The 15,525-nt window shown below is 41.8% G+C and overlaps 1 protein-coding gene across 4 annotated transcripts in view; it reads right to left on the bottom strand.

Moving 5' to 3' along the window:
* Positions 1-717: 717 nt before the first annotated feature.
* LOC142656828 (rab GDP dissociation inhibitor beta-like) overlaps positions 718-15,525 on the bottom strand; it is a 69,995-nt gene continuing 55,187 nt past the window's right edge. For all 4 annotated transcript variants that reach the window (XM_075831761.1, XM_075831762.1, XM_075831758.1 and 1 more), the window contains 9 exons: positions 12,954-13,050; positions 12,440-12,574; positions 11,841-12,039; positions 10,935-11,066; positions 10,100-10,199; positions 7,746-7,917; positions 5,099-5,243; positions 1,950-2,004; positions 718-1,044 (listed from right to left, as the gene is read on the bottom strand). In XM_075831761.1, coding sequence (XP_075687876.1) covers positions 892-1,044; positions 1,950-2,004; positions 5,099-5,243; positions 7,746-7,917; positions 10,100-10,199; positions 10,935-11,066; positions 11,841-12,039; positions 12,440-12,574; positions 12,954-13,050 — 1,188 coding nt within the window. In that variant the 3' untranslated portion in view covers positions 718-891. The remainder of the gene's footprint in view (positions 1,045-1,949; positions 2,005-5,098; positions 5,244-7,745; positions 7,918-10,099; positions 10,200-10,934; positions 11,067-11,840; positions 12,040-12,439; positions 12,575-12,953; positions 13,051-15,525) is intronic.

Genomic DNA, 15,525 nt, shown 5'->3' with positions numbered 1-15,525 from the left:
GGATGGCACAAAATGCGACAAATTTATTTAAAAAAAAAGTGTGCGACTCTTTATTTTGGCGCTCCAGAGAAGGAGAGATGAGGCGGCTGCCCATGAACGAGGATCTTTCCGTTCTAGTTTATGGGAGAGAACCGTGATTATAAGGGCCCCCTTAACTCTTCCTTACTGGAATGGATCCCCATTCTCCAAACAAGTGGAAGACCAGAGGTGGAACCCCCATGTAGCGGACATCTAAGGCATATACCGTCGATATGTCTCAGATGGGTATACCTCAACCTGACAAAGTGGCCCAAAAAAGTTTTGGCCTTGCATCAGATGAGAACATTCTGTCTGGCTGCAGCCGCCACTAGGTGGAGCTCACTGCAGAGAGATGAGATTTTTACCATTAAACTCAATAATAAATCTGTATGCAGTGAGCTCCCCCTAGTGGTAACCAGAGGCAGACAGAATTGTATCATGTCTGGGTGAAGGGGAGCAGGGGATTTGGAGCTCTGTATCAGCGCTGACACACAGGAATTTGGACTTATCTTCCCCTTATTGGATAATATTTTCAGTTTAGCTTGATGGGGAGAATCGAGGACTTGTGTGTATTGCCGGATTCTGAAATCCCGTTTGGAGCGCCCCTGTACGTGGCTATAATCCCCATCAATTTTGGCAGATACCATATGGGCAGATCTCCTTCAACTGTATTATTATTCTTATTCTGTAATTATTACGTTAATGCAAATATAGAATGATTTATTAAGCCGCTGTATGTTGCGGATCACCGGCGTGTGGTAAGCTATGTACAAGTCATGGGACTGTCCCAGCAATCGAGAAAACCATCGTCCGCAGAAGATGAAATACAGTAAAGGCAGTAAAAAAAAAAATACAACGGAGTGAATAATCCGGTCAGTCTCCATCTTGTTTGTCTGTCTTGGAGGCTGCGCACCACATGTCTTTGAAGTCCAAGGTGACACCCGTCATCCTCTGGAAGATGTTCCTAATGTCATCGCAGGTCGTCTCGAAATGAGTGGTGGCGTCATATGATCGCGAGATAAAAATCTGTGGAAAGATCATTCAAGTCAATTCCAGTAGGGAGAGGAGTCCCAGTCCAGTCACCCCCCTAAAAACAAGGCACGGCCGCCATCTGCAGGTGGTCAGCACCACTGTCTTTTGAAGAAATTGTATTAGACGATATCTAGGTACTGCCCTGCCAGGACCTTCCTCCTGTATATTTACCTCGTCGCACTCCAGCACCGTCTCTCGCTGCCGGCCACCGCAATGAGTCATCTCGGCAGGGCTGGCATGCGGAGAATGCACGCTGCTCGACTAGTCAGATCACTGAACGCACTATTTAAAGGCTATGTACACCTTTGAAATAGTTTTTGGGGTTATTTTTTTAATAAATATGTCTATCAGTGTGTTTTGTGCAACTTTCTAAATACTTTTTATTAAAATTTATTTGTACTTTTTGAGATACAGCTGCTTTGTATCCTGTATACAGAGCAGCTGTATCTAGCGCTGAGACCTGAATCCGTCAGATCAGCAGCACTGACGGGTTCATTGTCAGCTGTATCTCAAAACGTAAAAATTATTTTGTATAAAAAGTATTTAGAAAGTTGCACAAAACACACTTATTTAAAAAAAAATATTTCAAAGGTGTAGAAAGACTTTAAATCCTTTGCGCACTAAATCAGCGTCACTTCAGTAATCTCTTTTTTCTATTTTTGAACTTGAACTTATCATTGAGATGCGTTTCTACCCCTGACTACTCTAATTATTATTATTATTATTATTATTATACCGTAATTTGGCTCTGCTACATCACTGTTGCTGAACCCTGGATCGCCTAACGACCCTCCTGACTACTTTCAGTCGGATATTCTGCATTGTTTACGCTACGTGTGGCCTTACCCTTATGACTACGCTACGTGGTAAGGCCACCCTTATGATGAGTGTTATCTCACCTGGTTTTTCGTCCCGTCATGTTTTGGAATATACTGGTCACTAATGGACACAAACCTGTTAAAAAAAAAAAAAAGGGCAACATCTTAAACGTAGGCAAATTTTATAAAAAGACAATATTTCAGGATCCTCATCCCTAGGGCAGAGTGCAGAGCCATTACATAGGATGTCTCTCTCTCTCTGGAGGGCCTGTCCTGTCCTGTATTACACAGACAACACATTAATATGAATGGACACGGTGTAATGCTTCATTTCACCAGTGGTGGCGCTGCAGGGAAACTGAACACTTACTGCCAGGTTTTCCCACAGATTACAGCTGATCGCTGGGGGTCCCAGCAGGAGGACACTTTGTGATTAGTTCATTATAAAGATCTCCTTCTAACAAGTAGGGATTGTCCAAAGTGTTAAACCTCTTTACTAATCTTACAGAAACAGCGCCAATTATGTCCATGGGTTGTGCCTGGTATTGCAGCTCCTCTCCATTTAGTTGTATAATTGACAGCCTGGCCCCAATCCTCCAGAAAAAAACCTAAAAACTTTTAAAGGTTTGATTACGGGTATAGGACAGCACTGACGGCTTTACAGGATTTTTTGTTTTCTTTGAAAAGGAACTTGACATTTAGTTATCTTCTGTGAGCTGATGCACAACTATTCCCAAACATGGAGCAGATCGTTGTATGGGAGATAACTCATAGGGTATGTGCAAAATACGTCTGAAATTACGGAGCTGTTTTCAGGCGAAAACAGCTCCTGAATTTCAGACGTAATTGCATGTACTCGCGTTTTTCACGGTGTCCATTACGGCCGTAATTTGGAGCTGTTTCTCTATGGAGTCATTGAAAAACGGCTCCAATTACGTCCCAAGAAGTGTCCTGCACTTCTTTTGACGAGCCGTCTTTTGACAGCGACGCGTAAAATGACAGGTCGTCGGCACAGTACATCGTAAAACCCATTGAAAGTAATGGGCAGGTGTTTGTTGGTGTAAAGGAGCCGTTTTTTCAGACGTAATTCGGGGCGTAAAACGCCCGAATTACGTCTGAAACTTGGTCGTGTGAACATACCCTTAGGCTATGTTCACACAGAGTTTTTTGCAGGCGGCATTTCTGCCTCAAAATTCCGTTTGGAAGATTGAGGCAGATTTTCCTCTCCCTGCACGCCGAATTTCGCAGCGTTTTTTGAGGGGTATTTCATCTGCGGCCATTGAACGCCGCTGGCATAAAACGCCGCGAAATACGCTTTCCCTGCCTCCCATTGAAGACAATGGGAGGTCAGAGGCGTAAACCCCGAAGATAGGGCATGTCCCTTCCCTCTCCCGCAATGCAGTTTTACCGCTCGCGGGAGAAAACCGCCACCGCCTCCCATTGAAATCAATGGGAGGCATTTTCGGGTCGTTTTTGAAGAGTTTTGCGGCGCGGTTTCCATGTCAAAAAACTTGTCAAAAAACTCTGTGTGAACACAGCCTTAGAGTTAGTTCACACAGTTTTTTGGTGCTGATTTTGATGCGGCCTAAATCGCCTCCATTGACTTCCGCGCGTGCATTCTGACCGCTCGATGAAAAAAAAAAAACCTGCCATTCTCCGAGCGGCTTCCATCTCTGACCTCCCATTAATTTTAATGGGAGGCAAAAAAAAACTGCCGCACTTGTTTTGAGCGTGTTTTTTTTTAGCATTCGTTTCAACGGCCGCAGGCAAAAAACAACACAAAAAATGCAGGAAAAAAAGCATCCAAAAACGCTGGCAATTAAAAATCTGCCTCAAAATTCTTTTTTTTCTGCCTGTAAAAAACTCTGTGCGAACTACAGTGAAAAGGAACTTTGCAAAACACCATATCATGGAGTCAGAAGAGGTCATTGGTAGGGGGTTCACGAACAGGGACCCCACTGATAAAATGAAAGGTCCTGCAAGGACTGTGGTCAAAGTGTCAATACGTTTTTGCTATTCTTTTTTTTCGCAAGAATAAATGCAAAAGAAAAAGTTCTGCAACTTTGTATTATACTCTTTGTTTCAATTCTTTACCATTTCCAAGATCTCTGCTTGCTGTCAGTGAATTGGCACATTCTTGTTTATAGACCTAATACTTATCCCATTCTACACAATCCTCAGTGAGTTCAATAGCCTGGACTCCAGAATGATACATTTTACCTGCACTGATACATTGTAGCAAACGATCAGGGCAGGTGAGAAATTGGTGCTGCTCAGGTGTCTTGTTCACAGCGGATTGTCTAGATTGGACACAGTTGCTGTAAAAACGATTAAAAAGTAGTTTATTAGTTAATTTCATAAAATAGTGGCTCTACCAGCCGTTGATACCAGACCAGGCTTAAGCAAGTGATTAGCGACAAGAAAGGTGGTATAGAGTGATTGATGTCTCCTTTCCACCCAAAACACCACCTATCTGCTTGTAGTATAAATAACGCTATATCTTTGCCATTGATAACTGTCTATCTAAATCCTACGCGTTTCATCATCACATACACGGTGATGCTTCCTCAGGGATTGATAGAAGTAGATTTATTTCAAATCTCGTTAAATTCAAAAGTAGTGAAATGATAACAATTTTGCAGCACTGGATAGCACTGTTTACTGTTTATGTGCTGATTCGTAACCTGATTCGTAACCTGCTGATTCGTAACCTGATTCGTCTGGAGGTTACGAATCAGCACATAAACAGTAAACAGTGCTATCCAGTGCTGCAAAATTGTTATCATTTCACTACTTTTGAATTTAACGAGATTTGAAATAAATCTACTTCTATCAATCCCTGAGGAAGCATCACCGTGTATGTGATGATGAAACGCGTAGGATTTAGATAGACAGTTATCAATCGCAAAGATATAGCGTTATTTATACTACAAGCAGATAGGTGGTGTTTTGGGTGGAAAGGAGACATCAATCACTCTATACCACCTTTCTTGTCGCTAATCACTTGCTTAAGCCTGGTCTGGTATCAACGGCTGGTAGAGCCACTATTTTATGAAATTAACTAATAAACTACTTTTTAATCGTTCTTCCAGGCGGTGAAACACATTTATTACTGAACGACATTCATTACCTATTTTTCAGTGAATCTACAGTTGCTGTAAACCCCTAAATACCTTTTAATGATCCTCAAGAAATAGGCATACCTCCCCCCGCTCACTGGTCCAACTTACTTCTGATCGACCGGCTCCAGTAGTTCCAGGGCCGGCTGGATTTCACTCTCCGGATTCTCGCTTTCTACCGTTGTGCTAATAATAGCGACATATTTGCCGTCTGATGCCACGCAGTGCGTACAGGAGACCATGCACACATAGATGTCTGGGCAGGGGAAATACATGACAGATCACAGCTAATAAGATATATTAGTACCAGCAGGGCACAGGCTGATCTACTTTGTACCTCTCAGTATTGCCACCCAGCTTTCCAAGATTCCTGCAAATCTGCTTAGCTACAATATATTGGGTGTATCACTGCGTAACTAGGCCGATTTGCCCTTCAGAGGTCTAGAAAAGTTGGATGGGAGCTGCCGTGAAGACCATGTCAATGGCTGCCGGTAATACATTACATTTGGAGGTGGCGGTATCAATTAGCCATAATATAGTTTTATATTAGATATTATTACGTGTTTTTTTTTACACATCAACTATATGGACACGGCAGTCAACCATAACGGTCTACGGCCATCATTTGGATCATGTCATAGCAACAGCACATTATGCCATTGTACAGATGGGTGCGGGACGATGCTGTGGCTATGGTCTATATTAGGATGCAGTGCCACTATATGCCAACATCTCATCTCGTTGTTTGGCACAAGTAAAGTTGGTTTAGATATGCATTTTTGGCAATGAATTCCACCATTTTCAATGGGATCCTCACACATACTCATGTGTATGGGAACAAGATTGTCCAATCCTACTTTTTCGTAGGTAGGTGGCGCCAGAGGTGTTTGGCGGAGCTATATGAGCATATAAAAAGGGGTATATCCATCTTAGGCAATTATGACATATCCACAGATTATGCCATATATGCATGATAGGGGCATCTCACACCTCTGAGACCCTCACCTATCGATAGAACAGAGGTCCACTGACCCCCGTTGACCAATACCCGGACACTGCATTCTCCACACACTTCAATGGAGAGATGGGATCATTTACAATACAACCCGCACCTATCAAGCATGTATGGCATATCCTGTAGATATGCCCCATAAATGCCTAAAATGGGAATATGCCTTTAATGAGTCGGGGAAAATAGCTGTCACTATCTTATATCTACAGGGTGGGCCATTTATATGGATACACCTAAATAAAATGGGAATGGTTGGTGATATTAACTTCCTGTTTGTGGCACATTAGTATATGGGAGGGGGGAAACTTTTCAAGCTGGGTGTTGACCATGGCGGCCATTTTGAAGTCGGCCATTTTGTATCCAACTTTAGTTTTTTCAATGGGAAGAGGGTCATGTGACACATCAAACTTATCGAGAATTTCACAAGAAAAACAATGGTGTGCTTGGTTTTAACGTGACTTTATTCTTTCATGAGTTATTTACAAGTTATGGGTGACATTATGGGTGTCAGGTCCGAGCATTCCTAGATGAACAGTTTCCTGGAAAGTGGACTGGTCGTCGTGGGCCAGTTGAATGGCCCCCTAGGTCTCCCGATCTGACCCCCTTAGACTTTTATCTTTGGGGTCATCTGAAGGCAATTGTCTATGCTGTGAAGATACGAGATGTGCAGCAACTGAAACTACGGATACTGGAAGCCTGTGCTAGCATTTCTTCTGCGGTGTTGCTATCAGATCAGTGTGTGAAGAGTGGGAGAAGAGGGTTGCATTGACAATCCAACACAATGGGCAGCACTTTGAACACATTTTATAAGTGTTCATAAACTTGTAAATAACTCATGAAAGAATAAAGTAACGTTAAAACCAAGCACACCATTGTTTTTCTTGTGAAATTCTCGATAAGTTTGATGTGTCACATGACCCTCTTCCCATTGAAAAAACTAAAGTTGGATACAAAATGGCCGACTTCAAAATGGCCGCCATGGTCAACACCCAGCTTGAAAAGTTTCCCCCCTCCCATATACTAATGTGCCACAAACAGGAAGTTAATATCACCAACCATTCCCATTTTATTTAGGTGTATCCATATAAATGGCCCACCCTGTACATCAAGCTATAGGGTAAGTAGACTTTTGCAACCATATTTCGCTCTTTTTTTTTCAATGCATCTAAAATAAAAAATAAAGCAAATTTGCAAAGAGTCTAGCCATTTAGTGTATACAGCTCCTATACAGACCTATGTGTCTCCATGGTAACAGACTACAAGCAAACCCAGTATGTAGTCTGATCCTACAATCATGTTGCAAAAGTGTACATACCCTTTAAAGAAGACCAGTCTCCTCTCCTGACATATCTGTTTTAGTAAATAATTCTATTCTACATGATATAATCATTCTGGAGCATCTTTTCTTAAAACTCTATGTTGCGCTGTTCCTCTGATTCCTCCTTAAAATGTACGAATAAATTGACAAGCGGGTGTTATCAGTTGGGGGTGTGTCCCTACTCAGACTAACACTGTCCAATCAGTGCTGGCAGAGTGAGACTGTGTAGGGACACACCTCCAACTGGAACACCCACTTGTTAATTTATTCATACATTTCCAGGAGGAATAACAGAGGGACGGCACAATGCAGAGTTCTAAGAAAATATGTTCCAGAATTGTTATTTCATGGGGATACAAGTATTTACTAAAAACAGACATGTCAGGAGAGGTGATGGGTCCACTTAAGTCTTTTTTTCTTTGTCTTACCTGATTTTCTGTTGACTTGCGTCTGGGGAATAATGATTTGGCAAGACGTGCATTCATTGGTGTTCCTGATTGGATGGCTGAGGATGCAGATAACTCTTATCACTTGTCCAACTTTCTTTACTTGGTCGGGGACGTAGCTGGGGTCACAGATTAACTGTTTACAGTGTGCGATCTGGAACATGAGAGACAAAATTAACTGCTTTAAAGGGGGAAGTATGGGGTAAATTATACATAAGGCAGTGATCGACGGGAAGCACAGCATTTTTCTGGGTTGAACGCTATTACCCAGACTGAAAAGGCTGATAACAGAGAACAATAGAGAGCAGCATCTCCGCTCAGAACGCGCAGCATCTCCGCACAGAATCTCCGCACAGACCGCGCAGCATCTCCGCACAGAATCTCCGCACAGACCGCGCAGCATCTCCGCACAGAATCTCCGCACAGACCGCGCAGCATCTCCGCACAGAATCTCCGCACAGACCGCGCAGCATCTCCGCACAGACCGCGCAGCATCTCCGCACAGACCGCGCAGCATCTCCGCACAGACCGCGCAGCATCTCCGCACAGACCGCGCAGCATCTCCGCTCAGAACGCGCAGCATCTCCGCACAGACCGCGCAGCATCTCCGCACAGAACGCGCAGCATCTCCGCACAGAACGCGCAGCATCTCCGCACAGAACGCGCAGCATCTCCGCACAGACCGCGCCGCATCTCCGCACAGAACGCGCAGCATCTCCGCTCAGAACGCGCAGCATCTCCGCACAGAACGCGCAGCATCTCCGCACAGAACGCGCAGCATCTCCGCACAGAACGCGCAGCATCTCCGCACAGAACGCGCAGCATCTCCGCTCAGAACGCGCAGCATCTCCGCTCAGAACGCGCAGCATCTCCGCACAGACCGCGCAGCATCTCCGCACAGACCGCGCAGCATCTCCGCTCAGAACGCGCAGCATCTCCGCTCAGAACGCGCAGCATCTCCGCTCAGAACGCGCAGAATCTCCGCTCAGAACGCGCAGCATCTCCGCACAGAACGCGCAGCATCTCCGCACAGAACGCGCAGCATCTCCGCACAGAACGCGCAGGATATCCGCTCAGAACGCGCAGCATCTCCGCACAGAACGCGCAGCATCTCCACTCAGAACGCGCAGGATCTCCGCACAGAACGCGCAGGATCTCCGCTCAGAACGCGCAGCATCTCCGCTCAGAACGCGCAGCATCTCCGCACAGAACACTTTCAGTACGACTTTTGCGCAGTTTTTTTCAGCAGCGTGGGCATGAGATTTTCTAAATTTTATTCACTTTGCTGCTACTGTAAATGCTGCAGAATTTCCGCACAGAATTCCGTTGCAGAAATTCCGAAGCGTTTATGCTACGTGGGAATCCAGCCTAAGACTTGTGGTTCCATAACAACTGGAGGCCGTTGGCATCTTACCCGTTTGGTAAAAGATCAGAGGGCGCCATTTCTCATCTTACATAGGCAATAAAATAGTTAGGCCCACACCCAAAACCTGTCAACACTCCCAAACTGAATCTTCCAAGAAAGTACACAGCAATCTGCCAAGATATCCAGAGTGACCTAAGATAACCTTTAAAAGACAAAAGTCGTCAAGAATATTAAAGCCTAAGGCCTTATGCACACGGTCCGTGATTACGGGCATGGACGGCCGCCGAGTGTCATCCGTGAGCCGTCCGCAATCACTGACCATGCACACAAAAGATGTGAATTTATTTCAATGGTGCCGGACTGCAATTGCGGACCATAAAATTATCTGTCCTGAGTTTTTTCCGGCCACAATAGCGGCCCACACACGGTCCATGTAAACCACGGTCTTGTGTATGGGCCCATAGAAATGAACGGGTCCGCAATTCATTCGCACTTTTGCGGATGAATTGCGGACACAAAAACACGTTTGCGTGCATGAGGCCTAACTCCAGTCAAAACCTACAAATCCAGGTTGACTACAGATGAAACCGAGGAAGCTGAGGTATGGGGAGCTGTTTGTAGAGGTCGAAAACAGATCTTGTTTATGTATCCTGCAGAGTCGCCATTGGCACGCGCAGGACAGAGGAGCTAAAACAGCTCTACAGTGTGAGCACCCCAACAAACAGCTCCCTATATCTCAGCTTTCTGGATCCCTGTGGTCAGGGAGACAATGGAGTTATCTGTTCAATAATTGTTCCATGTAGATGGAACGAAACAGGTGCCAATCGATGTGCTATATCGCCGATCGGCGCTCGTTTACCGCCATATATCTGCCAGTGTAAAAGGACAAACTTTATAATATCCATACAGCAAGCAAGTTGTGTTGAGTGGATGAGAGAAGTACATGACAATCCAAAAACAAACTACTCACCTCTCCCTCGGACTTCACTCCAACTACCTTCCCCTTCTCCATTAATATCTCCTCCACAGGTTTATTGAGCATGTAAATCCCACCGTACAGAGCACTCAGCCTATGGGAGCAGAGGGGAGACACTCCGGAGGTCAGTAATTAGTTGGGATTATCAAGTTCGATATAATTCAGACAGTAGATGTCTTAGTGCACTGATCTCCAACCCAACAACAGGCTGACATGCTGGGAGTTGTAGTTTCATAACAGCTGTGGACTCACAGGTTGGAGACCACTACCTTCCGGTCTGTTGGAAGAAACAATTTCTTAAAGTGTAACTAAACTTTTATAAAACTTTTGATAGGTCATAATGACATATCAGAAGTTTTGATGGGTGGGGGTTTGAACACTGAGACCCCTACCGATCGTTAAAACGAAGCAGAAGAAGTGCTCAGGTGAGCGCTGTGGCACTTCGTTTCTGATTGGCTCTGCTTTCTTTGGAAACATAAGCGAGCGGTGCACAGGTTAAATGGAAAGTCTATGAGTACATAAACCTCTCGATCGGCTTTCCAAGGAGGGCCAAGCAGAGCGATCAGAAATGAAGTGGCACAGCGCTCACCTGAGCACTTCTTCCACTTCGTTTTAGCGATCGGTGGGGGTCTCAGTGCTCGGACCCCCACTGATCAAAACCTCTAAAGTCCCTATGACATGTCAACATTTTCATGAAAGTTTAGTGACTAACTTCAAAAAGATGCCACAGCCTCACATGATGTTTACAGAAGACGGGTGCAATAATGGGGGGCCTCTTTATAGAATGAAGAAATACAATGAGTCTGGATGTAACCGGCATTGACCTCACCTGGCAAAGCCCTGGGGCAGCTCTCCGAGCCCATACAGAGGGTAAAGGTAAGGACTCTTGCTGTGCTTCGCCAGGGACTCACAGTAGAGTTTGATTCGGTTTATGGTTTCCAGACATGGATGGTCCAAGTAGCTGCAGAGCAGAAGCAGATTATCACTCATTTCTGTAACAATAACCTTCTCTCTAAATTTCTTCATAAACTGGAAGATCTGCCACTGATCCGATCGGGATGTTGATCATTAAAGGGGCAGACACTAAAAGATGCAGTATCTGTGACAATGGGAATGATATTCCATGTGGAAAATCTTTCTCATTAAAATGCTTTCATTCTGCCTCATAGTGGGGTGTCCCAAGTGGGGAACCCCCCCCCCACGACATCCATAAGCCCAAAAAGGGGTTGTCTTCATGAGAAAAACCCTTTAAGCAGCTGATTGGTCGATCATGTCACATGACATACTTTGAATAATCTGATTGGTGAGAGCCTTCACTGCAGCTCCAGTCTTTAGACTTATTCACACACAAGCCGGCCCTTTAGACTTATTCGCTTCAAAGAGAAAGTAACTGAAAAATTACATAAAAACACACTAAAAAACTAAAAGATATAATGTATCTAAATGTCAATAAACTAATAAAAATTAAACCACAAGACCTGGTGACAGATTAAAGTTCTCTCACGGACCTCTGATCGCTGCTATTCAGGATCCTAGGAAATCTGGTCAACCATCCCTGTAGTAGCTGTAATAGTGGTCACCCAGCTGTCTACAAAAACATCTAAATAACAACTCAAGGACTTATTTTAGGTGGAATTGCTCATTAAACCTTCGTCCGATACAAGTCACCATCACTGACACAACATACCATTCGCCCATTTACTACAACTCGCCCGATAAGACCACTTCTACTTACTCATCCGTCCGGTACAACGCCAGTGCATGCCCAGTGAATGCCATAACCTCCGGTCCAAGGTCAAATTTCCTATAAACCTCACGCATGGTCATTCTCTTGGGGTCGGTATCCTGATGAGACTTGACGTCATGATCATTGAAATTTAAGACGAATAGTAAGAATTTGCGGAAACGTCTCTTTTCGAACATGCCCATTAAATCTGAAAGCAAAGGAAACAGCGTACAACATTATTTCTTAAAGGGGAACTCCAGCTTAAAATCATCTTCTGACATTCTTGACGTTAGAAAATGTAATGGCCCCAGATGTGAGATATTTGTTGGTCTGATAATCTGATGTCTATGTAATCAATGGAGGCCCCTCACCTCGGACCATTATAATTGAGGGGGGGGGGCAACACTCTATAGAGAACCAGGGACCCTTTTTGACACAAGAGGCCCTGTATCCTATGGATTCTTACCCATTTATGAACTGATACTCTGCATTCCCAATAATCTAATTTATGTCCACAATACGGCTGTGTGTACTGCGACCTAGTCACAATAGGAAAAAGCATATTTCCAAGGCTACGTTCACATGTATTGGTGGTCGCGGCCACTCACCGGAGACCAAGGCTTCCTCCTCTGTACAGGGCACCTTGTGGATCTTCCCGGCTTTGTACACATAGCTTCCATCTACTACTTTGAAATCGATATATCGGGTGACTTCGGTGTATAACAACATCTTCACCAGCTGACCTAATAGAGGCAGACGAATTGGGTGTTGTATAGCACACATTGAGTTTCAAGTACTGATTTTTTAAAATATCTGTGCCGTAATATAATTTATTTCGGAAAAACATTTTATTAAGAGACACTAAAGTCTATAATATCTGCATTTACTGTACAATATTTTGTCTGTTATCAGCCATTTCAAGCATGGGAGAGGCTGACTATAGTGTTCATCAATGGAATGGCTGATATGAAGTCTAAAAACTCCCTGCCCTCCATGATCACTACTTTATGTCATATCTTCAGTGCTGGGAATCTTCAGCGTTTCCATTGACGCTGCTCATTTAAGGTTTGGTCACGCTTACAAAAATTAACACGTAATAATCATTTGTTTTCCCTTTCCTACCATTGGCCATGAGAAACTTAGGTACAAGATCAACGTTCCATTCTCTGCCTCTGCCCATTGGTTCTGGCGGACCAATCACATTAAACCTCCGATAAAGCTGAAGGGAAGAAAAAATAGTTATATTATCAAATATGAAAAATGCTTTGTTTACTATAATACTGCCCCCTATGTACAAGAATATAACGACTATCATACTGCCCCTATATACAAGAATATAATTACTATAATACTGCTCCTATATACAAGAATATAACTACTATAATACTGCTCCTATATACAAGACTATAACTACTATAATACTGCTCCCTATATACAAGAGTATAACTACTATAATACAGCCCCTATGTACAAGAATATAGCTACTATAATACTGCCCCTATATACAAGACTATAACTACTATAATACTGCCCCTATATACAAGAATATAACTACTATAATACTGCTCCTATATACAAGAATATAATTACTATAATACTGCCCCTATATACAAGAATATAACTACTATAATACTGATCCTATATACAAGAATATAACTACTATAATACTGCCCGCTATGTACAAGAATATAACTACTATAATACTGCCTCTATATACAAGAATATAACTACTATAATACTGCCCCCTATGTACAAGAATATAACTACTATAATACTGTCCTCTATATACAAGAATATAACTACTATAACACTGCTCCTATATACAAGAATATAACTACTATAATACTGCCTCCTATGTACAAGAATATAACTACTATAATACTGCTCCCTATATACAAGAATATAAGTACTATAATACTGCCTCCTATGTACAAGAATATAACTACTATAATACTGCTCCCTATATACAAGAATATAACTACTATAACACTGCTCCTATATACAAGAATATAACTACTATAATACTGACTCCTATATACAAGAATATAACTACTATAATACTGCCCTCTATATACAAGAATACAACTACTATAATACTGCCACCTATATACAAGAATATAACTACTATAATACTGCCCCCTATATACAAGAATATAACTACTATAATACTGTCCTCTATATACAAGAATATAACTACTATAATACTGCCTCTATGTACAAGAATATAACTACTATAATACTGCCCCCTATGTACAAGAATATAACTACTATAATACTGTCCTCTATATACAAGAATATAACTACTATAATACTGCCCCTATGTACAAGAATATAACTACTATAATACTGCCCCCTATATACAAGAATATAACTACTATAATACTGCTCCTATATACAAGAATATAACTACTATAATACTGCCTCCTATGTACAAGAATATAACTACTATAATACTGCCCCCTATATACAAGAATATAACTACTATAATACTGTCCTCTATATACAAGAATATAACTACTATAATACTGTCCCTATGTACAAGAATATAACGACTATAATACTGCCCCTATATACAAGAATATAATTACTATAATACTGCTCCTATATACAAGAATATAACTACTATAATACTGCTCTTATATACAAGACTATAACTACTATAATACTGCTCCCTATATGCAAGAGTATAACTACTATAATACAGCCCCTATGTACAAGAATATAACGACTATAATACTGCCCCTATATACAAGAATATAACTACGATAATACTGCCCCCTATATACAAGAATATAATTACTATAATACTGCCCCTATATACAAGAATATAACTACTATAATACTGATCCTATATACAAGAATATAACTACTATAATACTGCCCGCTATGTACAAGAATATAACTACTATAATACTGCCTCTATATACAAGAATATAACTACTATAATACTGCCCCCTATGTACAAGAATATAACTACTATAATACTGTCCTCTATATACAAGAATATAACTACTATAACACTGCTCCTATATACAAGAATATAACTACTATAATACTGCCTCCTATGTACAAGAATATAACTACTATAATACTGCTCCCTATATACAAGAATATAAGTACTATAATACTGCCTCCTATGTACAAGAATATAACTACTATAATACTGCTCCCTATATACAAGAATATAACTACTATAACACTGCTCCTATATACAAGAATATAACTACTATAATACTGACTCCTATATACAAGAATATAACTACTATAATACTGCCCTCTATATACAAGAATACAACTACTATAATACTGCCACCTATATACAAGAATATAACTACTATAATACTGCCCCCTATATACAAGAATATAACTACTATAATACTGTCCTCTATATACAAGAATATAACTACTATAATACTGCCTCTATGTACAAGAATATAACTACTATAATACTGCCCCTTATGTACAAGAATATAACTACTATAATACTGTCCTCTATATACAAGAATATAACTACTATAATACTGCCCCTATGTACAAGAATATAACTACTATAATACTGCCCCCTATATACAAGAATATAACTACTATAATACTGCTCCTATATACAAGAATATAACTACTATAATACTGCCTCCTATGTACAAGAATATAACTACTATAATACTGCCCCCTATATACAAGAATATAACTACTA

Source organism: Rhinoderma darwinii, chromosome 7 (assembly GCF_050947455.1).
Source record: "Rhinoderma darwinii isolate aRhiDar2 chromosome 7, aRhiDar2.hap1, whole genome shotgun sequence".
Classification (NCBI taxonomy): Eukaryota; Metazoa; Chordata; class Amphibia; order Anura; family Rhinodermatidae; genus Rhinoderma; species Rhinoderma darwinii.
The sequence above is the reverse complement of the archived record's forward strand: the minus strand, read 5'-3'. Positions and strand labels throughout refer to the sequence as shown.